The 25,463-nt window shown below is 45.7% G+C and overlaps 11 protein-coding genes across 11 annotated transcripts in view, besides 1 other annotated feature; 4 read left to right on the top strand and 7 right to left on the bottom strand.

Annotated features, from left to right (window-relative positions):
• Nucleotides 1–52: 52 nt before the first annotated feature.
• On the bottom strand, nucleotides 53–1,998 carry TSTA_091690 (cell cycle control protein Cwf15, putative; the record flags this gene model as incomplete). Its single annotated transcript, XM_002478846.1, has 11 exons — nucleotides 53–250; nucleotides 341–409; nucleotides 487–551; nucleotides 645–687; nucleotides 1,007–1,042; nucleotides 1,091–1,261; nucleotides 1,317–1,401; nucleotides 1,462–1,734; nucleotides 1,787–1,863; nucleotides 1,913–1,935; nucleotides 1,989–1,998. 11 exons carry the CDS (start codon nucleotides 1,996–1,998, stop codon nucleotides 53–55), a joined length of 1,050 nt encoding a protein of 349 aa, XP_002478891.1.
• A 461-nt stretch (nucleotides 1,999–2,459) lies between these two features.
• TSTA_091680 (exosome complex endonuclease 2/ribosomal RNA processing protein, putative) lies at nucleotides 2,460–3,272 on the top strand (the record flags this gene model as incomplete). The annotated part of the gene is made up of 2 exons (XM_002478845.1): nucleotides 2,460–2,617; nucleotides 2,672–3,272. The coding sequence occupies 2 exons, from the start codon at nucleotides 2,460–2,462 to the stop codon at nucleotides 3,270–3,272; spliced, it is 759 nt and encodes a 252-aa protein (XP_002478890.1).
• An 884-nt stretch (nucleotides 3,273–4,156) lies between these two features.
• On the top strand, nucleotides 4,157–8,297 carry TSTA_091670 (phospholipid-transporting ATPase, putative; the record flags this gene model as incomplete). Its single annotated transcript, XM_002478844.1, has 3 exons — nucleotides 4,157–7,041; nucleotides 7,092–7,395; nucleotides 7,446–8,297. The coding sequence occupies 3 exons, from the start codon at nucleotides 4,157–4,159 to the stop codon at nucleotides 8,295–8,297; spliced, it is 4,041 nt and encodes a 1,346-aa protein (XP_002478889.1).
• A 648-nt stretch (nucleotides 8,298–8,945) lies between these two features.
• Nucleotides 8,946–11,069, top strand: TSTA_091660 (terminal deoxynucleotidyl transferase, putative; the record flags this gene model as incomplete). The annotated part of the gene is made up of 1 exon (XM_002478843.1): nucleotides 8,946–11,069. One exon carries the CDS (start codon nucleotides 8,946–8,948, stop codon nucleotides 11,067–11,069), a length of 2,124 nt encoding a protein of 707 aa, XP_002478888.1.
• Nucleotides 11,070–11,134: 65 nt separating this feature from the next.
• TSTA_091650 (nickel transport protein, putative) lies at nucleotides 11,135–12,975 on the bottom strand (the record flags this gene model as incomplete). The annotated part of the gene is made up of 6 exons (XM_002478842.1): nucleotides 11,135–11,766; nucleotides 11,822–11,967; nucleotides 12,017–12,340; nucleotides 12,392–12,477; nucleotides 12,529–12,609; nucleotides 12,739–12,975. 6 exons carry the CDS (start codon nucleotides 12,973–12,975, stop codon nucleotides 11,135–11,137), a joined length of 1,506 nt encoding a protein of 501 aa, XP_002478887.1.
• A 419-nt stretch (nucleotides 12,976–13,394) lies between these two features.
• On the bottom strand, nucleotides 13,395–14,724 carry TSTA_091640 (uncharacterized protein; the record flags this gene model as incomplete). Its single annotated transcript, XM_002478841.1, has 4 exons — nucleotides 13,395–13,763; nucleotides 13,821–14,108; nucleotides 14,166–14,476; nucleotides 14,529–14,724. The coding sequence occupies 4 exons, from the start codon at nucleotides 14,722–14,724 to the stop codon at nucleotides 13,395–13,397; spliced, it is 1,164 nt and encodes a 387-aa protein (XP_002478886.1).
• Nucleotides 14,725–15,612: 888 nt separating this feature from the next.
• On the bottom strand, nucleotides 15,613–16,879 carry TSTA_091630 (uncharacterized protein; the record flags this gene model as incomplete). The annotated part of the gene is made up of 2 exons (XM_002478840.1): nucleotides 15,613–15,831; nucleotides 15,857–16,879. The coding sequence occupies 2 exons, from the start codon at nucleotides 16,877–16,879 to the stop codon at nucleotides 15,613–15,615; spliced, it is 1,242 nt and encodes a 413-aa protein (XP_002478885.1).
• A 1,743-nt stretch (nucleotides 16,880–18,622) lies between these two features.
• TSTA_091620 (uncharacterized protein) lies at nucleotides 18,623–19,229 on the bottom strand (the record flags this gene model as incomplete). Its single annotated transcript, XM_002478839.1, has 2 exons — nucleotides 18,623–18,815; nucleotides 18,928–19,229. 2 exons carry the CDS (start codon nucleotides 19,227–19,229, stop codon nucleotides 18,623–18,625), a joined length of 495 nt encoding a protein of 164 aa, XP_002478884.1.
• Nucleotides 19,230–19,793: 564 nt separating this feature from the next.
• Nucleotides 19,794–21,990, bottom strand: TSTA_091610 (arylsulfatase A, putative; the record flags this gene model as incomplete). The annotated part of the gene is made up of 2 exons (XM_002478838.1): nucleotides 19,794–19,942; nucleotides 20,451–21,990. 2 exons carry the CDS (start codon nucleotides 21,988–21,990, stop codon nucleotides 19,794–19,796), a joined length of 1,689 nt encoding a protein of 562 aa, XP_002478883.1.
• A 725-nt stretch (nucleotides 21,991–22,715) lies between these two features.
• TSTA_091600 (uncharacterized protein) lies at nucleotides 22,716–24,314 on the bottom strand (the record flags this gene model as incomplete). Its single annotated transcript, XM_002478837.1, has 4 exons — nucleotides 22,716–23,249; nucleotides 23,316–23,547; nucleotides 23,773–24,116; nucleotides 24,258–24,314. 4 exons carry the CDS (start codon nucleotides 24,312–24,314, stop codon nucleotides 22,716–22,718), a joined length of 1,167 nt encoding a protein of 388 aa, XP_002478882.1.
• A 215-nt stretch (nucleotides 24,315–24,529) lies between these two features.
• The window catches only part of TSTA_091590 (uncharacterized protein), a gene marked incomplete at its 3' end in the record, with an annotated part of 1,485 nt that continues 551 nt past the window's right edge, over nucleotides 24,530–25,463 (top strand). Inside the window, exons 1-2 of the mRNA XM_002478836.1 lie at nucleotides 24,530–25,046; nucleotides 25,128–25,463. Coding sequence (XP_002478881.1) covers nucleotides 24,815–25,046; nucleotides 25,128–25,463 — 568 coding nt within the window. The 5' untranslated portion in view covers nucleotides 24,530–24,814. The remainder of the gene's footprint in view (nucleotides 25,047–25,127) is intronic.
• Nucleotides 24,569–25,462: a mobile genetic element.

The raw sequence follows: 25,463 nt of genomic DNA, 5'->3' as shown, positions 1-25,463 counted from the left end.
ATTCGTCAGGTCGCAAACAAGAACCTCAAAAGTCAAAACGAGGAGACGGCGTTCACTTCCCCTCCCCATTGGTATCATTATCCCCAAGAAGTCCCCTTTGAACCGCCTCCCTGACACCTGCTACATCTTCCTCCAACTTCTGATTCCGTCGCTTATCATGTTCATCTTCGCCGACTGTATTGAGTTTTTCAAAGAGCCATGCTTCCTTCATGTAGCGCGTGAGCGAGAGGAGGTCTTCAGCGGCGCGGATCTGGTTTGAACAACGGGGATATAAATCAGAGCTGATCGATTAAAGAATAGAATGCAGAGGGAAGATAATAATGGAAAGAAGACGACTAACGAGAGCAGTCGTTTCAACGTTTAGATTATAAACACCAACGGCTGTGTTGGCATTTTCTGAATTTTCGACCTGTTTTTTCTCCGGTTCGGTTAACTTATATCCAGCTTGTAAATAATTTATCATCTTAAATTCTCGAAAAAACCGACCCTCGAAGGCGCGAGTATATTCTCAAATCGTTGTAGTAACTGCGTTATATCGGTGTTGATGCGATCTGTATTAGAGCATTTCCCCGCATTTGTTGCGCGGGAAAAGGATGATTAGATTGTGTTGTTAAGCTGACCAGGATGATAAGGAACTTACTTACTGTGTAGAGTTTTGCTGGTAGCTTGGGAGTCCATTGTTGACGACTGTAGCGATATGCATGTTAGTGTTGGAGATGGGTTGATGAAGTCTTGAGAGTTGACTTGGAGATAATGGTTACTGCCGGTGTTACCTAGCGGTGTACCGGGCGGTGAAGAACATATGAAGATGAAAATGGTCAGATAGGATGAACTGCTTCAGTAAGAAGTCGATGCTAGAAAGAACTATCATGTACAGAGATAAAATCCATTCGATCTAAAACGCCAATACAATCCATACAAGCCATCATGCAATCATCGTACATACTTCGACTATATCTCCAGTTAGAAACCACGAACATCATACATTCTCTAGGAGACAACTCACCATAAATCGTTTATGAAAGTCCGATCGTAGCAGATCCTAGAATAAATGAGCATACGATTTCATCCAGTCAAGGGCATTACTTACGTTAACAAACTCCGGCCCTTTCTTGACTTCACTACCACGCGCTTGATTCTTGAAGACAACATCATCGTCCCAGCGACGCTTGATATTAAAGTCCTGCGGATTCAGTAATGGATTGCCGCGCGCAATATCGTACTCTCGCTGCTCTTGTTCTTGGGCTTCTCTTTCGCGTTCCTAAACCCATAAATATTAGCCGCCGACGCAGAATGGCAGTGATTGTGTGACTGACCTCTTTTTCTTTTTGTGCTTGTCGCTCTTGTTTGATCTTTTCGAGTTCGCGCATGAGTTCTGCGGCTTCATCTTCTTCGTCGTCACTGAATAGATAGTCAGAACATGCCGGTCCATAAAAGCGCACACACAGGTAATCAATATACCTTTCTTCTTCACTACTGTCCGAATCTGACCCCACCGAATCCGCGTCTATATCCCTTGTTTCCTCAAGTATCCTCCGCCTTTTGGCCTCTATATCCTCTGCATCAAGATTGGCTTCTCTATCCTCCTCAAGATCCCGCTTGAGTTTCGGAACTGGTTCGGCAGGCGATTCATTTGTAACACCCTTAGTCTTTGCGAAATGCGCAGCTTCGGCGGCTAACAATTCTGCTCGTAGATCGCGTGGTTGATCGGCCGCGCCGCCTTGACCTGGTTGACTGTGTTGTGTTAGCTGTAAGTCATGTCATCTGGGCGTCAACATGCGCATACCGAGTTTTCAGGTGCATATAAGCAGGCAGGAGTCGTTGATGGTAAGCTGGACCACGAAGGGCCTCTTTGCCTTGGGCCTGGGCTGGGTTAATGTTGACACTTTGAAATGGGGCAAATGTTCATTACCGGATCGAATGTGGGACGGTGCGCTGTAAACGTTAGCACAAGGAAGACTTCGTAATATCCTCAAGCGAGAGCTTACCTGTAGTCATCTCGATGGATTGTGGTTGTATATTTAGTTAAAGGTTGCTGTAAGGCCGAAGTGAGATGTGATAGTTATGCGGAAGCAACAAGAGCGACTTTCACCGCCTCGGAGTGATTGGCTAACACCGTCCAGGCCGCAAATGTAATTTAATAATCTGCCGCCAAAAAGTTCTTTGGAGCTTTATCACTCACGCCCTTTGGCTATTGCGACTCTCAATAATGCTATCTGTGCAATACTGCAATTGATCTGCTATTTAGGCTCAAACTCTCATTTTATTACAAACGACATGTCAAAAGAAACCCCGCTGTCCGTAGCGGAGCGAGAATTCATTCTCGAAGCTTTGCTTGAGAATATCCGTCTTGACGGACGCAACGCCGACACTTTTCGTCCTCTCTCAGTAACCTTTGGCGAAGAATATGGGCATGTTAAAGTTCAGCTTGGACAGACAAGGCATGTCACTTCTTTCTGATGTTCGATGGTAACATACTCATCCCATCTATCTCTAGTTTGGTTGTGCGCATATCGGCCGAAGTATCCAGACCCCGCGATGACCGCCAAAGCGACGGTACTTTTCTGATAGCCATGGAACTTACTGCTATGGGATCTCCTGCTTGGGAAAATCTTCGGTACGATATGAAACTCACTCGGCGAGGCTGGATAATTTGCTAATACGTCCCAAGACAAAACGAGCTCGAAACTTACGTGTCGCGAGTACTTGACCGTGTTATTCGTCACTCCAATGCGTTGGATACGGAATCTTTATGCATTTTAAAAGGCAAAAGCTGCTGGAATATACGGGCCGATGTACATGTAACCGACTACGACGGCAATCTGATCGACTCGGCCTGCATTGGCATCATGGCTGGTCTACAGCATTTTCGACGACCAGATATCGAGGTCAAGGACGGTCAGGTCAGGGTCTTCGGCATCAACGAACGAGTGCCGGTACCATTGAACATTACCCACAAGCCATTATCAATCACATTCCAATCTTTCCACGAAGGAAAGGTTCTCATATTAGATGCCACCCGCAAAGAGGAACAAGCATCTGAAGGCGACCTTATAATTGCGCTCAACAGCACCGGCGAAACATGTGCAGTATACAAGGCCGCTGGCAGTCCGGTCAGTGCGCTCGAAGTCATCAACAAAACAAACCTTGCGCAACAGAAAGTACTCGAAATCAACGGCATAATAAGTAAAGCGCTCGAAGCTGACCTGGCTCGGCGCGCAAAGGTGAACCGTGCTTCGGAAGCCAATGCGGAGAATGATCGTGAAGGATAAGACATCAAACAATTTATACAAGACATCATAAGAAGTTGGTTGTGTAAACCCCTCGTGTCAGCAGCATGACAAGCTGCCGCAAATCAGCCGCCGGGTTCCGGATGGATCACCCCTCCAAGATTGTTCGTGGAGGCTATGCCCCTTGTTTGAAGCAGTTTCACAGCTGCCTGGATGGCAACCACCCGATGAAACTCGTGGCGGCATACTCATTCTTGCTGCAATGGTGATGAGATCAGTGTATTTATAGAATGCACGGCTTTTTAGCAGTGGATATAATATAAACAGGAAACAGTCGGCTGTTTCTTTTTTCAACTTGGCGACATGTTCAGAGTAATGACACTGCGTGGACAAGCACAATGAAAAGTAGGACGTATGTATTGACTGGTATGCCTTTCATGCTATGGCGATTGCAATACGCGGATAGTGCCAGTGAATAGCAGCAAAAAGTGGAATGCACTGTAATATTACACATTCAATACAGCGTCGAGATCCAAAAGTGGCTTAGACGTTAATGCCCCAGTGAGGAGTGCTGATTGGCTCCCTGAGAACTGCAGCTTTAAGCTAAGTATTTGCACGGAGACGCAACTTTAGTTGCTGGACACAGCTGAGACACATCTTCAAATGAGATCTGTGCAAGTAAAATCATATCTTACGAGACTTCTTCACTGACAAATTGTTCTGACTGTTAAGCGTCACAGTCGAGGCAATAGATTATCTTTCGCCATCCTCTCAACCTCTCCTTTGCGACCACCTCAACTGAAACAACAACCTTTCGATCTTTATCTCGATCTCGGCACCAATGCTTCAGGGGCACTTCTGATTTTTCGCACCCTTTTCCCTCTCGCCTGCGATAGTTACAAGGCTGTCAGCTCGCCCATCGTACGATGGCCAGCGGTCGGCCTCCTGGAAGTCATCCATCCGCTGGCGGGAATGGTGGCGACGACTTGCTGCAGCTGGATGAGTCCAACGCGCCCGTTTACAACACTGGCCAACGTCCACCGGTAGACGACAGCCATCTTCTAGAGCAATATAATATCGATGACTCCGACCAACCGCGACCGTCAGTTTCTTACGATGATTTTGTTGGAGGCAGACATCCAGCGGGCACTGGAGCGCATCCAACCGCTGGATTGCAAGTTGAGCATCAAGCCGGAAGTGACCCATATCTCGGCGCACCCGCGCATCGCACATATTCACAGACGTCGGGCTTGAGTAATTTCCATAGATATTCGGACATCGATGATTACGAAGATGAGCACATGCACGGTTATTACAATGATATGGATGAGAATATATCAAGTGGTCGGTTACGGCAACAACACGAACGAAATAGTATTTTGGGCTTGGGCGGTGGGCTGATGGGCAGAGCGAAGAACATGCTCGGTATGGGTAATGAGTATTCGGAAATGGATCTCCCCTTAACAGAAGCTGGGGCTCGGGGTTCAAGACTCGAAGACGATAGTAGCGTCCAAAAGGCGAAGAAAAAAAGTTCGGGCTTTAGATTTGGGAGAAGAAAAGTCGATCCATCAACTCTCGGACCAAGAATTATCATGCTCAACAATGCGCCTGCTAATTCTTCGCAAAAATACGTCGACAATCATATTTCGACAGCCAAGTACAACGTCATTACTTTTATACCTAAGTTCCTTTACGAGCAGTTCTCCAAATACGCCAACTTGTTTTTCTTGTTTACCGCTTGTCTGCAACAGATTCCGAATGTCACGCCCACGAATCGATATACCACAATCGTACCATTATGTCTTGTGTTGTTGGTGTCGGCTATCAAGGAGCTGGTGGAAGACTATAAGCGAAGGTCTTCTGACACTTCCTTGAATACATCAAAAGCTCTAGTCCTCAAGGGCTCACAATTTCAAGAAACCAAATGGTTGGATGTCGCCGTCGGTGATATCGTCCGTGTGGAGTCTGAGCAACCGTTCCCGGCGGATCTTGTCCTCCTGGCGAGTTCCGAACCTGAAGGTCTATGCTATATTGAAACCGCGAACCTCGATGGTGAGACCAACCTCAAAGTCAAACAAGCTATTCCAGAAACGGCACATCTTGTCAACCCTAGCGATCTCAGCAGACTCAGTGGACGGCTTCGGTCCGAGCAGCCCAACAGTAGTCTCTATACTTACGAGGCCACAATGACTATGCATGCTGGTGGAGGCGAAAAAGAGCTTCCATTGACACCAGAACAGCTTCTTCTTCGTGGTGCTACCCTCCGCAACACACCCTGGATTCACGGAGTTGTTGTATTTACTGGTCACGAGACGAAGTTGATGCGAAACGCTACTGCCACTCCTATTAAACGAACAGCTGTTGAGCATACCGTTAACTTGCAGATTTTGATCTTAGTCGCCATCCTCATTACCTTGAGTGTCATTACATCAGTCGGTGATTTAATTACTCGCAAGACATCCGGCGATAAGTTGACATATTTGAACTACGGTAACTACAATGTCGTGAAGCAGTTCTTCATGGATATTGCGACCAACTGGGTCTTGTTCTCGAATTTGGTTCCGATCTCGCTGTTCGTCACGATCGAAATTGTCAAGTACTTTCAGGCTCTTCTCATCAATTCTGATTTGGATATTTACTACGATAAGACGGATACTCCAGCAACATGCCGAACGTCCTCATTGGTTGAAGAACTCGGCCAGATTGAGTATATATTTTCGGACAAAACAGGAACTTTGACCTGCAATATGATGGAGTTCAAGCAATGTTCGATCGGTGGTATTCAATACGGTGGTGATATCCCTGAAGACAGGAAAGCAGGTCCAGGTAATGAACTTGGCATTCACGATTTTAAACAGCTGCAGGAGAACCTCAAATCCCACCCAACCGCGGAGATCATTCACCAGTTTTTGGCGTTACTCGCAATTTGTCACACTGTTATTCCTGAAAGAAGAGATGACAGGCCTGGCGAAATCAAATATCAGGCTGCCTCTCCCGACGAGGGTGCATTGGTCGAAGGTGCTGTCATGCTTGGATATCAGTTTACGAACCGTAAGCCACGAACTGTGCAAATCATGGTGAATGGCCAAGAATACGAATATGAATTGTTGGCGGTGTGCGAGTTCAACTCAACAAGGAAGAGAATGTCCACTGTCTATCGATGTCCCGATGGCAAAGTCAGGGTATTCTGCAAGGGTGCCGATACAGTGATTTTGGAACGTCTTCACCCGGATAACCCGATTGTCGAAGCAACGTTACAGCATCTGGAGGAATACGCTACTGAAGGTTTGCGAACGCTGTGTTTGGCAATGCGCGAGGTTCCCGAAGACGAGTTCCAGCAATGGCTTCAAATTCACGAAAAGGCTGCCACAACAGTCAGCGGTAACCGTCAGGAAGAACTTGACAAGGCTTCGGAGCTCATTGAAAAGGATTTTTACCTTCTTGGAGCCACGGCTATTGAGGACAGACTGCAGGATGGCGTACCCGATACGATCCACACTCTCCAGCAGGCCGGTATCAAGGTCTGGGTCTTGACGGGTGATAGACAGGAAACCGCGATCAATATTGGCATGTCTTGCAAATTGATTTCGGAAGATATGTCGCTTTTGATTGTTAACGAGGAGAACGCCTCTGCAACAAGAGAAAATTTGACGAAGAAACTATCAGCGGCTCAGAGTCAACTCAGTGCTGGTAGCGAGATGGAGCCTCTTGCATTGATTATCGATGGTAAATCGTTGACCTTTGCCCTTGAGAAGGACATGGAAAAGCTCTTTTTGGATTTGGCTGTTCTTTGTAAAGCGGTTATTTGCTGGTAGGTGTCTTGACATTTCATTTTATTACATGACTAATGATATATGATAGTCGAGTTTCTCCCCTTCAAAAAGCTCTTGTCGTCAAGCTCGTCAAACGCCATAAAAAAGCACTTCTTCTAGCCATTGGTGATGGAGCCAACGACGTCTCTATGATCCAAGCCGCCCATGTGGGTGTTGGTATTAGTGGTCTCGAAGGTCTTCAAGCTGCCCGTGCGGCTGACGTCTCTATTGGACAATTCCGATTTTTGCGTAAACTTCTCCTTGTTCATGGTTCGTGGTCGTATCATCGTATCAGTCGGGTCATCTTGTTCTCATTCTACAAGAACATTGCTTTGAACATGACACAATTCTGGGTTAGTATTACTGTCCAGCTCGTTAGACTGCTTACTAACTATTAGAACAGTACTCGTTCCAAAACGCCTTTTCAGGTGAGGTTATTTACGAGTCATGGACATTAACTTTCTTCAACGTGATCTTCACCGTTCTTCCGCCGTTCGCGCTTGGTATCGTGGATCAGTTCGTTTCCGCTAGACTCCTAGATCGTTACCCGCAACTTTATCAGCTAGGACAGAAGGGAGTGTTCTTCAAAATCACAAACTTCTGGTCTTGGATCGCCAATGGATTCTACCACTCATTGCTGGCGTACATCATCGGAGAAGGAATCTTCTACAACGACCTCAAGGAACAAAATGGTATGGCCACCGGTCACTGGGTCTGGGGTACAGCCATGTATACATCCGTGCTGGTGACGGTGCTCGGGAAAGCATCTCTAATCACCAACACATGGACCAAATACCATTTAATTGCGATTCCAGGCTCTTTACTACTATGGATCGTATTCCTACCTGCCTACGGCTTCGCCGCACCAGCCATCGGCTTTTCCACCGAATACCACGGAATCATCCCCGTTGTCTTCTCAATCCCACAATTCTACCTAATGGCCGCTTTATTGCCAGTCATCTGCCTCATGCGCGACTTTGTCTGGAAATACGCCAAACGCATGTACCGACCACAACCATACCACCACGTTCAAGAAATCCAAAAATACAACGTGCAAGACTACCGGCCTCGAATGGAACAATTCCAAAAGGCGATCCGCAAGGTCCGGCAGGTGCAGCGCATGCGCAAACAGCGTGGGTATGCGTTTAGTCAGGCTGACGAAGGTGGTCAGCAGATGAGGATTGTCAATGCTTATGATACGACCAAGAGTCGTGGTCGGTATGGTGAGATGGGCAGTTCACGGCCATTGCAATGAAATATACAAAAAACAAGAGAAAAACAAGATGATTATTTTATTTCTTCGGTATTATATACATATATTTTCTTCTCCCCCCGTCGCCTCTCTGTTTACTAATTGTTGATGTGTGTTTGTTACGATTCTATGGCGCTTGGGGCTAGCGATTGCGTATGCGCTTGTGCGGTTAGGTACTTTTTCTCTTTGAGCATGGCTTGCTTGCTCTTATAACTCTTTATGATTTGTAAAATTGTATTATCTGCACAATATACATATTCAATGTTCTTTCTATCTTTCCTATGTACGTACTATACTTCCTCGGTGGTTGTTATGGATAGATGACGTCGGTTATCGCAATGACGTGAGCGCCAATCGGGGTTCAGAAGTAAGCTTAAATCTTTCCCAAGATTTATCTCCAACTATCTCACTCAACCACTCATCGATGAACGGATGCGCCTTTTGGATGATTTGCTTTAGGGTGAATTGGCTTCATCTCCCTCATGAATAAAACCATTATTGAGCACATGCTCGAGTGCTGCGACCATGCGACATGATGCGACCCCAGACTGTTCCTCGCATATGACGACTTATGATTTTGGTCTATTACATGATTATACGACAATTCATATACGCATAGTCTTTTGAAATTTTACATATCAATATATATCAATGACTTCATCCATCCCACGAGCACCAACATCATCACCCCTCGCAGACGACGAAGCCCTCGGCACACCTCTTTTCGCAAATTACCCACCCATGTTCGTCCTCCCGACACGACTCACATTGGACGAACTACATACGCTGGAAGACCAACTCGGGCGTCTGGAAGCTACATTGACATACGACGTCTCGGAAGCCCGGATATTTATAGGTACGATTGTGCAACGGAAACGAGCAGCGTTGGAACTAAGGGCGAGGGGAGTTTGGACTGAGGAGGTTATGTCTTTGGATACCGCTGGTTCTGGAGGTGGTGGTTCAGCGAAGAGACAAAGGCAGGACTCGTCGTCGCCCTCACCAAAGAGGAGGCGATTGGGGTCGCGGAAGGGGGAGGGATGGAGTCAGCAGGATGTAGTCGATTTAGGCAGTACAGAGACCGAGAACGCATGCGTAGATAGTAGGGCTTCGTCACCGGTGCAGCAACAGAGAAGACTACTGCAATCATCTGTTATCACTGCCGAAACCAATACGCAACAAGAACAAAACTCAATCGTGCAAGAGAATCACGTCAAGGTTGTCAAACTCGAATGGATAACCCAATCAGTCAAAGCAGGGAAAGCACTGAATATTGATCACTTCATCGTCTACCACGGAAAAGTGATTGCACGACCACAAGAACCCACCTCGACGCAGACGCATATACCAATCTCAAGCGTAAAAGAAAGCGGAGGAATCCTAGCCCGTGCCATAGGCGACGCAGCATCCAGGCCTGCCCCATCCTCCCAATCGTCATACACCTCAAGATTCGCCTCGTCATCAAGACACGCCGGAAAAGCAGCAATAACAGCAGGAGGAGGAAACAGCTCACAACACTACAGTCCACCCACATTATACCGACAAACAACCTCCGAACACGATGCCACAATCCTCATCCCACCGGCACCAGACTGGGTCAAAAACCGGATTATGTACGCCTGCATGCGCTCAGCACCTTTACACCCGCCAAATGAAGCATTCATAAACCAGCTCGTCAAAATTCGCAAAGTGCGTGAATTGACCCTCGACGAAATCGGGGTACGAGCTTATAGTACATCGATCGCGGCACTGGCGGCGTATCCGTATGAACTTCGCACGCCGGTGGAAGTTCTATCGTTACCAGGGTGCGATACGAAGATTGCTAATTTGTTCGTCGAGTTTCGGAATAGTTCCGATGGAAGATTGGAAGCTGCTGATGTACTTGATACGGATCCTGTGATTAGTACAATCCATCAGTTCTATAATATCTGGGGAGTGGGTGCCAGAACAGCCCGAGAATTCTATTATCAACGTCAATGGCGCGATTTGGATGATGTGATTGTGCATGGATGGAATAACCTGTCACGCGTACAACAGATTGGTCTAAAATATTACGACGAATTCCTGGCAGGTATCCCGCGCACAGAAGTCGCCGAAATCGCGAAAACGATTCATCGACATGCAATCCTCGCCAGACCCGGTTGTGAATACGACGGCCAGGGAATCGAATGTATCATTGTAGGCGGATATCGTCGCGGAAAGGAGACGCAGGGAGATATAGATCTGGTTCTGAGTCATCGTGATGAGCGCGTTACAAAGGATCTTGTCCTTGACGTAGTCGGTAGTTTGGAGAACGGAGGTTGGATTAAGCATACTCTCGCTTTGCATATGACGACCTCAAATAGAGAGCAGCAAACGTTGTCGTTTCATGGTGATCCGGGATCACATCATTTCGATAGTTTAGATAAAGCACTTGTTGTGTGGCAAGATCCTCATTTTGAGGCTGACAATAATATCGAAAATGAAGGGGAAGGAGAGGTCCAAAGGAAAAATTCAAACCCCCATCGACGGGTCGATATTATTATCTCACCATGGCGTACAGTTGGTTGCGCCGTATTGGGCTGGTCAGGCGATACCACATTTGAGCGGGATTTGAGACGATATGCTAAAAAGGCGCATGGATGGAAATTTGATTCTAGTGGCGTGCGAGAGAGGACTTCGGGGGGTCATGTTATTGATTTGGAGAAGGGGGGGAGGACGTGGGAGGAGAGGGAGAGGTTGGTAATGGAGGGATTGGGAGTTGGATGGAGACCTGCTAGTGAGAGATGTACTAGGTGATTCAATATTCTTGGGATTTCGTATACATATATCTACGTATTAGTCTATATACTAAGAATGACGACTCAGTTGTCGAACAGATCACGGCTCGGTCCTGGGTTAACCTGGACCTCACGCGCAGATATGCCTCCACCAGACTTGGCTGTAAACCCCTTGCCAGTCTCATGCTCTTGTCTTTCGATTTCTCCTTGAAAAACTTCTGTTTGCTCGTGGTTACCATCATCAATAACATCAACACCAACCCACCTCCTCCACGGCTGATAGCAAACCACACTGGACAACCCAACAATAATAAAACAGCCGCAAATCCCACCACCAATAGCATCATAATAATCACTTGCAGTCTGCACTCCATCCCAGAACTTCCCTGTAGCATCTGTTACATTCAATATCAGACTGAGCACTTGGATAATACCGATGACTAGGGCTACCATGACGGTTAGTGTTGTGAGGACGATGGAATAGTAAAGGAAAGCTATTGGGTCGCGATTGTTGGATTCGGTCCCCTCGATTGTTGTGGTCGCTGTTGGCTGGTTTTCGATGTCATCTTCAGCTGACAGTCGTGTTACCTCTGTTTGCTCGGTTTCTGATGCTTCTGCTTCTCGCTGTTTTGTAGCAGGGAGGAAGTTTGTGGCTGGTTGGATGTAGAGAGATAGCATCAATGCACCATCTGTAGTATCGAGGAGACACATTCCGGCTACAAAATCCGTCAAAATGGTCACAAGTATAGGAATGAGAGGGGAGGAGGGTACCTGTAAATAAAATAGGGAAAATTAAAATCACCCAAAAACTATCCTGGCGAGCAGCTTCAATAGATGAGATACCCAACAGAGCAATTTCGGATGATGTATCGAAGCCCAGTCCAAACAGTATCCCAAGAGGATACATCTTCCAGGGTCTTGGAAGATCAGCACATTGCTTCTGACCTTGGGAAAAAGAAGACATACCTATCAATAAGAACAAACATCCTTTTCAGCACCGAAAACAAGAATCCACCTCCTTCAATCTTCCAGATGTCCATCTCATCTTCGCCAATCTCAGAATCATCCATGTTTTCGCGTAACTGCCGTCGTCGACGGTAAAATCTAAGCACTTTGCGCATTTGTTGCACAAGTTTGTACAAGATGTATGCGTTCATGATTCCTAATAAGATCAGGAACGCGGCGCTGACGGATGTGCCTATGATTCCACCGACGGTGCTGAATTTACCGAATCGATTTGATACTGCTGCTGCGGTGGCTGCAACCACGATTGATGTTATAATGACGATTCTTAGTCTCGTCAATTGAAGCTAATGCAATAAGATTGAATAGGTGACTTACGTGGAATGTCCGAGAGAGAAAAATGTTCCTACGGTGACTGGCTTCTGTCCACTTGCAAGTAGTCGGCGGGTCATTAGATCGATTGCCTAATCACACATATAAGTCGTAAACATAGCATGGAGGATGGATATTCGTACGGAGATATGATCTGCATCAAGAGCATGGCGCAACCCTAGGGAATACGATATTGCGGCCGTGGATATCAATGACCTGTGCCACTTAGAATTTGCCCACCATATCACTATCGTCTTGGTAGACAGAAGCAAGTAACTCACGGATAGAAATGCTATAACATACATGTTAGTATCCGTCTCATGTCCTTGTAGCGAAAAGGAAGGAAGACAAACCAGTACAATACCACACGCAGCCCACACCAACATGTTGATAAATGCTATCAACGAGATAATCCCGAGAGCCGACAACGGAATCTTCTTAATTGCTGGGATTCGAGTATGAATCCTCTCCGCTTTGAGGACAAATTTCCGTCTGAGGGATGACACACGCACGGCGAAGGTCGCTCTTTTGCCAGTATTGTTGGTGTTGGTATAGGTCACCTGACCATGGGAAGATGTCGAGCCAGACATTTTGGAGATTTCTTGTTCGATTGATAGGAATAATAAGAGATATTGCACAGGTACTCTTGTAATAATAAACCTTTTCTCTTCATCAATGATAAAGTCATAGAAATGTGTAAAAATCTAAGAGCGGGGTTACAGCCAGGATGCCCACATAACGCGCAGGCTAATCAATCAATTGGCCTCTTCCTAGTGATAAACCTCATGCAAAAGAGATTCCTAATGCAGAAAATACATGACAAAATAGAGAAAAGAACCATTGTGTGGATATCGGCAGTCTCCGAGTTCAAGGCAAAAGAAGCCAAGAGATGTGATGGAGGGATGACTTGCTCAGAGCTATCAAAGTTCCCGGGGCCTATTGCGGAGATCTGATTGGTGGATATATACCTAACAGATATTATGAAGCCCTAACCCTAGCCCTAATTACCTCAAACAGTCATCTTCTCGTTATTGTCCTTTTTCAGCATTCGGTTATACCGGGTCTTGCCAAATTGCTTTATGGAGTGGTATGTCAACGGCGCCTTGGTATGGAGACATAATCGCCAGACGATCATGATGATTAGCGTGGATGGGATGGTGACGGCCCAGTAGAGCCACATTTGTTTGGAGACTTGCAGTCCATCCTCACCGAAGCTGAAGAATGTTGTGCTGAAGAAGGACTGAAGAATATTAGAGTATATCGGCAAAATAAGAGACGAAAGACTCACTGAGATGAACGCAGCAGGAAGGAAGATCATGGTCAGAAATGCGATTGAGTTCATGACTCGATTGTCTTGCTGAGCTATACGGTTATAGGCCTTTATCAATCAGCTCCAAACTCACATTTGCTCAAGAAGAGGGGAAGAGGAACATACAACGGTAATCTCACTGCTCAACCTCGAATGATTCGAAATGGACCGTTCCCTCAAACTTTTGAGCATCTGAATCTGAAAATTCAGATATTCAAGAGCCCCCTCCCGATACTCTTTACCTAGAAGTAGTTTACCCTCGTGCGACTTGATACTTTCACTATGCATGTATCTTTGCTGCTCCCTCAGACTCTCAAAATTCAATATAGTAACCAGCAATACTTCAGAGATGTGGATTGTATGCCGAGAGATCTCGTGCATTGACTCAAAGTCTGGGCTGGCGGTTGGTCGTTGCTGTATCACGTATTAACTAATGGACTAGTGACCTCGATAGAAAGGAAAAGGTATAACCTTTTCAATATCCCGAATAGGGTGCCTAATAGCCCATACAGACTTATCGTTCAACTCCACGATCTGATCCAGTAACTGCGCATGCATCGAAAATGGGTCTCGGAAATAATCCGGGCTCGTCTGGTAAGAAGCCTTTTTCAATGCATTCAAAAGACTTCTGGGAAAATGATCCGGCGCATCAGTACACATAATATGATGCGTATCCGCAAGCGCAGCCCATCGACTCAACAATGTCATTTCGAACCAATTGTAGTTCTTGCCGTTGACAGGTTTTTTGAGAACCATCTTCACAAGACAGCGCATCCACGTACCTGTTCCATTAGGTTACTACTTCAACAACAAAGGAAATGCGAGATGGATTACTGTAACGCTTCAATCTTTCATCGTCATCATAACCACTACTCGCCCCGAAATAGCCGTTTATCTCGGCACACATTCCTGTAGCAAGTACAGGGGGTGCATCGAAATACTCCAGTATTGGTACAATTGGCAAAAGTTCCGGTTTGTCCTTGGGATAGTTTCTCTGTAGTAGTAGACTGTATCGTTCTTCATTAGTCATTGTAGCAGAAGAGATCTAGGGTTGGATTTGGTGAAACATACATATAACATCGTTTCGGTAAAAGTTCGAACTTTAGCAAATAACATTAGACGTCTGGACGTGTAATCGGCAGATGAATTAGGACTTGCGGCTTACTTCGAGATGCTTGACATCTATCAGCTTCCATGACCCCGAAGCTGGATATGTTTAGTACAATGACAAGGTAGATTGGATCATCTGAACACTCACAGTAATGCACAATCGTAGCTGGCAAGGTCCTTGAGCGGTGTAAATTTGCCATTGCTCAGCACCAGTAACACCGGTGTCTAACGGTACTGTAACCCTAATGAGACGGTATATACATCGGAGGGTATTTCAAGTTTGACTGTCAGCTTATGAACAAAAAGTGGCCAATTTGAATATATACTGAAAGGGATGCAAAGCGAAAGGTTGGAGAAGAAGCCTCCCGGGCAAGAATGACAAGTTGCACTACTAGAGCCACTTTAACTACAGGGGTACAAGGCTAGAGACCGGTCGCAAGACTATCCATGCACGAATAAACGACGCTAGTTGAATCCGATTACTTATTTCAGCCTCATCATTTGCGGTCTGGATACTAACGCGCATTGTCTGCATAGCCACTGGGCTGTACTTTGCACTACACACATGCCCGGGCAAGGCTGTTGCTCTAGACCTAGAAATGAAGAACCTTGGAAGTTCGATTTCGTCAGGAATACATGTAGAGAAGAATTAAGTATGAATTAAACGATATTCATGGAGAGCAAATAATCATGCTCAAATCTCTATATACATAAAAAAGTCGATGTGACATGGATACATGCAAGTTCGCTCTGCTATGCTTTCATGATTTTATTCGTAAACGTCGTAGCTGTATCGGCTTAGTACCTGCTATCTGCACGACGGCAATTGAGGCAGTGCATGTATGCAGTCTGGGACCGAAGTGATCGGGCGACCAAAGCCGGAGTGAGTCTCGATGATGTCGTCTTCGTGACTGACATCAGAGTCTTCTATCCAACGTATCCGATAGATCACCTTCTCGGCGTCGATACCCGAATCACTGAGGTTGGATTTGAGCGTTGGCCCAAGAAGCTTATTAAAACGATCCTTCTGTTCTTGGGATCATTCAACCAACAACTGATACGGCAGGAGTAGGAACCCACATCGTCACAGTGGGTTTGTTCTGCCAAAACTCAGGGCCGATGAGAATATTCCATTCATTCCGGGTGATGGGAGTCACATCAGACGCCGAAACGGGAGTCTTTGGTCCGCGTCTCGGTGTTCCAGCTCGCGAGGGCACGCGAGAGGGAACACGATAGTGGCGAGCAACTGGCGAAGATGAAGGAGCTGGTCGGCGGACGCGCGTATTCGCGGCAGCGGTACGCATGACCGGTGATTTGCGGGTGGTTTCCTTCTTAGTTGCAGTAGGAGCAATGGTGGGAAGTGCGGGTGATGATTTTGGTGTGATGATGACAATGCCTTCTTGGCCGTATCGGGTCTTATATGCAGCAGCGACCTTTTTGAGGAGTTCATCGGTAACATGAAGATGTTCGTAGGCACGGTGGAAGAAGCCGAAGCTAAAGGGTCGACCCTGGCAGCTGGTGATAGTCTTGTTGAGTAGCTGGACGCAAGAAGAAAGATATTTCTCTTCGTTGTTGATGCTATTTTGGTTTTGAGAAAGAACACACAATCGACGCTTCAAGGTGTAGATGCGGTCGACATTTAAGAGTGTCAGTCCCTCTTGGCTGAATAGGATCTCGTTTTGTCGAAGGGATTGTTCAATGAGATATTCATTCTTGAGCTGTTGTCGAGCATGTTGATCGAGAGCGTCGGTCCAGCCCTGGCCGAGAGAGAACTTCTTAGCTCCCTTTTCGACGATCTTGTAGAAGACCTTCCATGATTGTGGATCTAGTTGTGTTACTGGGATGATGTTAAGGTCGGATGATTCCCCGGTGGGTATCGGTTGGCCTCGGCCAACGAGTAATGTGACATGCAAAGATTTTTGTGAAAGCTTCTCTGAGATGTACTCCAATGCTGGAAGGGTAGATGGTGTAAGGGCGTCGGAGTCGAAGTTGAAGTCTGGACTGAGGGGAGGAGAGATCATGTTGGACGTGATAGTCCGGGGAGAAGAAAGAGGAAGCCGTAGACTGACAACCATTTTGTCTGTATTTGGTATGATTATCCTGTTGGATGTTTTGATTGACAGAATGAGAAAGGGTCAATTCCATGAGGAAATCCACAGCTGATATAGACCTCGCCCTGAATATGCCTCATCCTTCTCCGCACTCTGGACTGTGTTGACCGCGACTAAGTTGGTACACAGAGTCTCCTCTTTTCCCGCGTCACTAAAAGCAGCTAAAAAGATAGCGTAAATTGCTACAGAACTTGCTATAGCCAATCAAATGTATGATAAAGGCACTTGGTGCTCAATCGGGTTAGACAATCACAAATTAGCTTTCAATAGCTTCAAAAAATGACAGCAAATTGTGCATTCACCGTCAACCATTGGCTGTTCTTGCATGAGCTTAATCTATGCTAATGTATGTTCTCAGCCAATCCCATTGCGAATCACAATGTGCCTGTGAACATGGCTGCATATGCTGGTGATAATTATGCTGGACTTGCAGCCAAAAAACAGATAAAAATAGGAATTATGTTGATTGTGTCTATTCTGGAATTTGTAATTGTTTGTTGATTGGTCGAAGCTCTCTAGAAGATACGATAATTAATATCAATTTCGACCCGAGGTAGTATGGTCGATGCTATTTTTGTCTCGAATGCATACGAATATAGATTTTACTGTGTTCTGAAAATAGAACTGTGGTTAATTAGCTTCTTGATAAAAGGGTGCATGACACATTAGGGCTTCCCTTCCCACGTGAGCTTCTCTCTCCATGATCTTCAACTCATCAACACATTTGTCATTGTAATGTTTCTCTATAAGTACACAAATTATGTTCAATATGCTGAATTTTACTCCTATCCATGACTCGATACAACATATCTTTCCCTCAATATCAATGTCAAGTAGGCTTTACATAGACAACTCATCTCGATCAAATCTCCAATAACATCAATACAAAAGTCGCGTGGCTTGATAAAAGTTATTGCTCAGGAGTACACGAGAGCGAACGGGTCGACTGACACGAGGGTGAACGTTCAGCTACTCCTCTTGACATAATGTTGATAGATAAGGCTGACTCGATCCTGAATCCGATGACGGATGCTCGCACCAAATCATTCAAATGACGCGGGAGAAAAATCAATAGTCGACGCCATCCTCGTCAAGGTTTTAGCTCTGATTGAATGTTTAATTTATTTCCACTAGAACAAGTTTTTGTCGATGACAGCTGGCGTTGGTAGCGCGAGCGGGGTAGGGAACACTGCATACTAGTGCATGGTGTATGGCGGCTATCCGATCAACGAGAGGGGCTACCAGCTAGGCCTAGTCTAGTCATGCCATGCACACCTGGGCACTTTTGGCCCTTGGGTAGAATTGGGCCGAAGTGGCTTTTTGACTTGTCATTGACACTCAATAAGTATTCGGTAGATTGGGTCAGCTAACATACAGCCACTCGAATGACGAGGACCAATGATTCGCCGCTGGGTTCCAGGTTTGTGATATCAGAAGATGTATTGTAGAACTAATCCTTGTTCCCAGTTGAACGCCGCTGTGGTCTAGGCTTGCTATCGCTGAATACATATTTATTGCGTGCTTTGACATGAATCGTAGTGATGTTGTTCAGTTTGGAAGGTTACTTATCTAAGTACTAGTACATAGCTATAGAACTACGACAAGACAGGAAGCGATTAAGCAACGACGATGCACATGACATGCATTCGTATCCTGGATGGTAAAGCCTAAGTAGTTCAAAATCAGCATAGCCCTTTCTTAGCATTTTTACAGACCACTCACGAGCAGAATCAGGTAGGTGCTCGTGTTGCAGAATGCTTTGATATAGTTACCACTCCCGTCACCCCTCATCAATCTGGACAGAAGTACGTGGTGTAATGCACCGGTGCTGAGGACATTGGCAATGCTCCTCAAACTTTCAATATCTTCGCTACTGGGAGGGGTGGTTCTCCTTGGCGTCCTACTTTAGTCAAGTAGGTTGTTCTTTAGCGTCTCCGTCTTGCTCGTTCTGCTAGTCTCTGACTCTCTGTATGAACCATTAATTACTCGCCGATCCTCCCTCTCTGAAATACGAGAGATCACTCACAGCATCCTTTACCCATGCTTTCAATGCTTGACTGAGGGCATGCCGTTCATCATAGTCTGGGTCAGTCTCGGAGAGAAGGTATTGGGTGACTTCCCAGCATGGAGTGGGCATTCGTTCTGTCGACGCTGCTACAGCAGTTGGATTATCTGCCAGTTCTTCCTTGATAACGGCTGATGGCTGCGATAAAACAGGTCCATCTTCCTTTTTGACTTTCTTTGCTGGTCTCTCATACGCTGTCGGTGAAGTACTCAGACTTGGGAGAGCCGGAGCTTTCACCAGGAAACGCATTCCTTGATAATGCTTGCAGCACCCTAATTTTGGGGGGGGGGGGGTCTTTCGTGTCAACATCGAAGCTGCCCGCTTGGCAAAATGATGACATATCCAACAAATTTTCAAAGCATTTCACATGGTAATACTCTATAGTTGAATTGGCGAAATTCGTATAGTGGAGGGTGTTTTCCAACACAGGGATTCATACCTGGGTAAAGTACCTTACCGGGAGATTGAAAGTGCATTCCGGGGCTTAATCTAATTCGACGGACTTCTGGTTGGATCTTCTTTTCACAAAACTTGCAAGTTGTGAAACCGAACTTAGGATATGGTGTTCGCTGAAGCAAGAAACTGGCCTTTCGAGATTCTTTGACTGATTTGGCCGTGTCAGGTCTCCGTATACGACATGGAATCTGACTTTCAGCATGATTTTGGAGTCGTCACTTGCATTCTCGGTGCGTATTTTGTTTAGGGGCCTCTTCTATTATGCAGTGGGGATTTTTGTTCTTATCGGAGCCAGGCTCAAAAATCTTATCTATGACTTGTTCTTTCCACCGCAACCGATGTAGCTCTTCCGCCCTCCTATTCTGGATCATCTGGATCAGGAGATCGCTCGTGCTTTGTCCCAGCCTTTGCAGCGCCTTTCCCATCTGCCGATACATCAGCTGACAACGGGGGTGGCACTACGGAGGGTTCCTCTTGGGTTGCAGGCATTTCTAATGCGTCTCTACCTGAGAAACAACCAGACTGCTATCATGTTTTTTTAATTTTTTCGTCAACTGAAGTTCTGGCGCAGTCTGCTGGGTGATTTATAGTAGATAAAGAGTTGTACAGGAGGAGTCCTGTGAAACATAAAGAAAAATTGAGTTTCAGATATGTCCATGGATCGGCATAATCTGACTTCTTTCTACTTACCTCCAAACAAGAAATCTTAGAAGGTCCATGACAAAATTACATTATCAGCATGGGTCATAGGGCATTATACACCTGGACACCGGAAAAGTGCCTGAACTTACAGCGCTGGGTATATGATATATCCCCAAATCTTTTAAATGGTGTGATCCGTCTTGACATGTAAGGAAAAGATTTCTATATTTAGACGAACATGTCCGATTTTCTTTGGTACTACTTTCTTCTTTCAGTTGAGCAAAATGGAAGATATGGTTGGTCAATGATTCCGTGTCGAAATTTTATCCTTTAGGCTGCCAGCTATCCCATTGACACTGTTGGATAAAGCACTATGTGATGCTGCGTTGTACTGCTGATGCACAGGCTCATCGCCAATCTCTAACATTTTCTCCTCCAACTTTCTCGTCATTGTCTGCACGACTTTTTGGTACTTGGGATCATGGTAACAATTGAACAGCTCCAGAGGGTCCTCCTGACAGTCAAAGAGCTCCCATTCCTTCTCCTCGCCGCCAGGGCGGGTACCTTCAATCCCGAAATCCTCATTATACCAATAAATCAACTTATAACATTGGTCGCGAATCCCATAATGGGCGTAAGCATTATGAATGACATCCCGGTGCATCCAATATCGGTGATAGGCTACCTGCTGCCAGTCACTCGGCGTGTGACCTTGTAAGAGGGCCCGGAACGAAACACCTTGCATATAGGTGGGAATCCGTACGGAGGCAAAGTCAAGAAAAGTAGGCGCAAAATCAACATTAGAAATAATATCATCGCAGATACTCTTCGGGCGTATTTCGCGCGGATACCGGATTAGGAAGGGCATTTGGAAGGATTCCTCGTACATGAAACGTTTATCAAACCAACCATGTTCACCGAGAAAGAAACCCTGGTCTGAGGTATAGATCACAACTGTGATTTGGGCCAATCCAGGCTCGGAATCGAGATAGTCGAGCAATCGGCCAACATTTTCGTCTATTGAGGCGATCGTACGGAGATAACGCTTCATATATCGTTGGAACTTGAACTCCGCCAACTCCGTCTGTGATGAAAAGGTATATATAGGCCCGGGTTCACGATCAATCAGACGTAAGGATGTCACATCTTCTGGGTTGGGTATCTTCCTCTCATGCCAGCCCTGAACAAGACGTTCTCCGACCTCATCACCACCTTCGGGCTGCACTAGCCCTAAGTCGCCGTAGGTGAGGTCATCTGCAACCCTCATCTTTGCAACTGCCGCTGCCCGGGCTCGATTTTTATAATCATCCGTAAAGGTATCCGATAGCTTGATGTCCTCTTGATAAAGACGTTTGTGTTTTGGATGACATTCCCAAGACCGATGGGGTGCCTTGTGATGACACATCAGGAAAAAGGGCCTGGTTTTATCCCGATTCTGCATCCAGGAAATACTTTTATCAGTGATTATATCCGTCGCATATCCCTTTTCGACAACCCGCTTTCCCATTTCTATCATCGCTGGATCGTGGTAATCCCCCTGACCCGGCAGGACTGTCCAGTAATCAAACCCCGTAGGCTCATGACGTGCACCTTCACCCAAATGCCATTTACCGATCATAGCAGTCTGATACGCCCCACCTGCGCGGAGCTGCTTTGCGACATTGGGAAGACGATTATCGATATCGCTGACTAGCGTTCGCACGCCGTTGACGTGGTTGTGTGTTCCTGTCAGAATTGTGGCCCGGCTTGGAGTGCAGATTGAATTTGTCACGTAACAGTGATTGAATCTCATTCCTTCATTCGCAAGACGATCGAGGTTTGGTGTATGGTTTATACCGGCACCGTAGCAGCTGATGGCTTTTGCGGCATGGTCATCGGCCATAATAAACATAATGTTTGGAGGGTTTGCCATGATTGCGAAACGATTAAATATCGCTCCTCTCTTCTACTTCCTTTCAGCAATTGGCTTCGCTTCCAAGGTTGATGATTAGGATGATTACAAAATAAAAAATCATTTCAATAAGCTGCAAATAACAAAATAAAGCGAACGACTAAATGATCATAGAGGAACTAAGTCATTCGCTAATTAGACTGAGTGAGGAGAGAGATGTATCTCCCCGAAATTGGAGGTGTAATTCCCCGAGCCCCACAGCTAGCTAACCCTAAGACCCTCCAAGGTTGTCTAGCTGTGAAGATATTGAGCGCTTCTGTGAATTTTTCAGGTTTATCTGGGCCTTTCATCTACTGAATGTGGTCGTGGAAGCTACTGTAAAAACTGTACTTTGGGAATCAAAATTGGTAATACAGTAGAACTGGTTATAACGAACAGCAGGCCTCTCGGATTCCAAGTCAATATATCCAGAAGCGAGTTCGATTTAGAGATGAAAAGCACCTTTAATATACTTATCTATCCTAATGTTTGTAAATAGGATGCTATTTAGTCCCATATTAACGTAATTCAAGCTGAGATCAGTGGAAATATGAGGCGACCTTCCTTTCGTTATAGCCAGGTTCTACTGTATTCCCGACTTTTTGTTGTACTAGGTACATATACATCACTTCCAAGGGGGTTAGAAGAATAGCTCCCTAACCGCAATCGATCTTAATCTGCTTCTATCTATATTCTAGTTGCTACTCTTATATAATTTCGATATCATGTCCTTGTATAGCGCAATCCGTCTCCGAACTGAAAAAGGGATCCTTGGTATCATAGGGAACATCCGAACGAGAAATCCTCACTGCGTCCCTAGAAGACGGCAACTCAAAAAACAAAAGCCCCGTAGGTTCCGAATTACCTGTAACAACGTTCAGAAAAGCCTCTGAGGTACTACCGTAACTGACGAGGAGGACGGACGCGGCTTCAGTTATTTCCGGAATGGCTGCCGGACGATCAAGATAAAGATCAGTAATGACTATAGGGATGGCTTTGAATATTGCAGCCTGCCGTGGTTTTTCTTCAGATGAGAATTCAAGGGACCCTGCGTGGAAATGCTCTTCGAATCCTCCAGGGCGAGGCTCGTAAGGCGCTTTCAATCGTAGAAAAGCGATTTCAGCATCTTCCAGTTTGCCAACAACAATGTATCCTCTCGCCTCGACTATTGCATGCTCAAAACCTTCTAGATAAACCGCTTTACCCTTTATATCTCGCAAGGGAAGGATGTCGTTCTCGTTCTTCAACAAGGTATATGATCGTCATTGTGCTTGATTTCCTGCTGCTCGGAACGACTCGTAGCCTACAACTTCTGCGGCTGGATCCACATCCACGAATGGATTATCAAAGAGCCCTAAGATCAACTTTTCTCGCAATACCAGCTTGACAGAAATGTCGATTCGTGATTCAGGAACCAGTCCTTCCTGTACCAGTTGGACGATCAATTCCGGACACGATTTGCCGCATATCATATCGCAACCACCTTCTAAAAGTCTCTTGATACGGCCAGCCCGTGATAAGTGTTCCAGGCCGCAGCAACTTGCAGGCATGTCTTATTTTAAGATTACTGCGTCCGTTACAAGACCCCAATCTGTGCAGACGATTCCTTTACATCCGAGTTCTTCGCGCAGGAGCTCCGTAACGATTTGTCGATTAAAAGCAAAGCCCACTTCTTCATATTTCGTCTCGACGGGTTTCCCATAATAAGGCATCATCTGAGAGGTTCCTGCAGCAATTGCAGCACGGAAAGGCTCCAGATGATACTACATATTATCCCCATCATATATCTGTTCTCTGCCGTAGGTAAAGTGGGAATCTTCTCCGTCCTTCTGAGGACCACCGCCAGGAAAATGCTTGGTCATGGCTGATGTTGACTGAGGCCCCAATGGTTTATCTTGGAGTCCTTTGATATAGGATGCCGCGAGCTGACTAGTCATATTGGCGTCCTCGCCGAATCCGCTAGAGATACGCGCCCAGCGTGGCTCGATAGCTAGGTCTACTTGTGGATGCAAGGCGAGACGGAATCCAATTGCTAGATACTCCTGTCGGATTATATCCGCAAATTCATGGACGAGGTTAGCATCTCGAAGTGCAGCAAAACCCAGGGTCTCAGGTCACTGTGAAAAGGAACCGGTCATATCGCCGGTGCCAATGTCGTCGGTAAAGTGATTGTGCGGGTCAGTCGAGATTATTACCGGTATACCTGGGCGAGTCGTTTTTGCTAGAGTTTGTAAAAGATTATGTCACACTGCATGTACTCGTGCGTCCCTGATGGACAGAGACTTGTCGTCTTTTTCTGTGGCCATGATTGTGTAACCACCTTTGCAGATTCAGAATTAATGAATGGGAAATCATACGATCTGTAGCAACTGTTTTCTCATAATCTAAATCGTTTCGCAATTCCCATCTTCCTCTGGAGCAATGTCCACATGATAACGTAATCGGACACCCACCCGCCACTGACACCCAACCGCCAGTTTCTCCCGGAATACGCGCTCTATTCTATTTACTAGATTTCAACACGTCAATATGCCACCAACTCGTACAGTTGGTGGAACAAGAGGGCAAGATTCTACTTGCTATTTCTGATTTAAAAAATGGCAAAATTCGCAGTGTTTTACGTGCTTCAGAGATCTATCAAATTCCTCGTACAACTCTCCGAGATCGACTCAACGGTATCGAATATAGAGGTGAGAAACGCGCAAATAGTCATATATTGACTCAATATGAAGAGGAATCTCTTCTAAAATGGATTCTTGATCTTGATAAACGTGGATTGCCTCCCCGACCATCTCTTGTACAAGATATGAGATGGGTTTATCGATTTGTTGACCGCCATCCAGAGGTGAAACTACGGTTTTCACGAAGATATAACTACGAGAGAGCAAAATGCGAGGATATTAAGATAATCCAAGAGCATTTTAATCGCGTACAAGAGGTTATACAAGAGTATGGGATCTTATCTGAAGATATATACAACTTTGATGAGACTGGCTTTGCTATGGGTCTCTGTGCTTCTGCAAAGGTTATTACAGGTAGTGATTGATATGGAAGACCATACCTATTACAACCTGGTAATCGCGAATGGGTCACAGTAATTGAAGCAGTTAATTCAACAGGATGGGCTTTGCCCTCATATATTATCTTCAAAGCAACAACCTTCTATCAACAAGGCTGGTTTGAGATTCTTCCACAAGATTGGAGACTTAATATCAGTAAAAATGGCTGGACAACAGATGAGATTGGGTTGCAATGGCTTCAAAAGCACTTTATTCCTCATACGACAAGCCGCACGAAGGGGAGATATCGGATGCTTATTCTTGATGGCCATGGAAGCCATTTGACACCTCAATTTGATCAAATATGCACTGAAAATAATATTATACCAGTCTGCATGCCACCTCATTCTTCACATCTCTTACAGCCTCTTGATGTGGGTTGTTTTGCTGTTTTAA

Source organism: Talaromyces stipitatus, genomic scaffold, assembly GCF_000003125.1.
Source record: "Talaromyces stipitatus ATCC 10500 scf_1105507295527 genomic scaffold, whole genome shotgun sequence".
NCBI lineage: Eukaryota > Fungi > Ascomycota > Eurotiomycetes > Eurotiales > Trichocomaceae > Talaromyces > Talaromyces stipitatus.
This window is presented reverse-complemented; position numbering and strand designations above follow the sequence as displayed.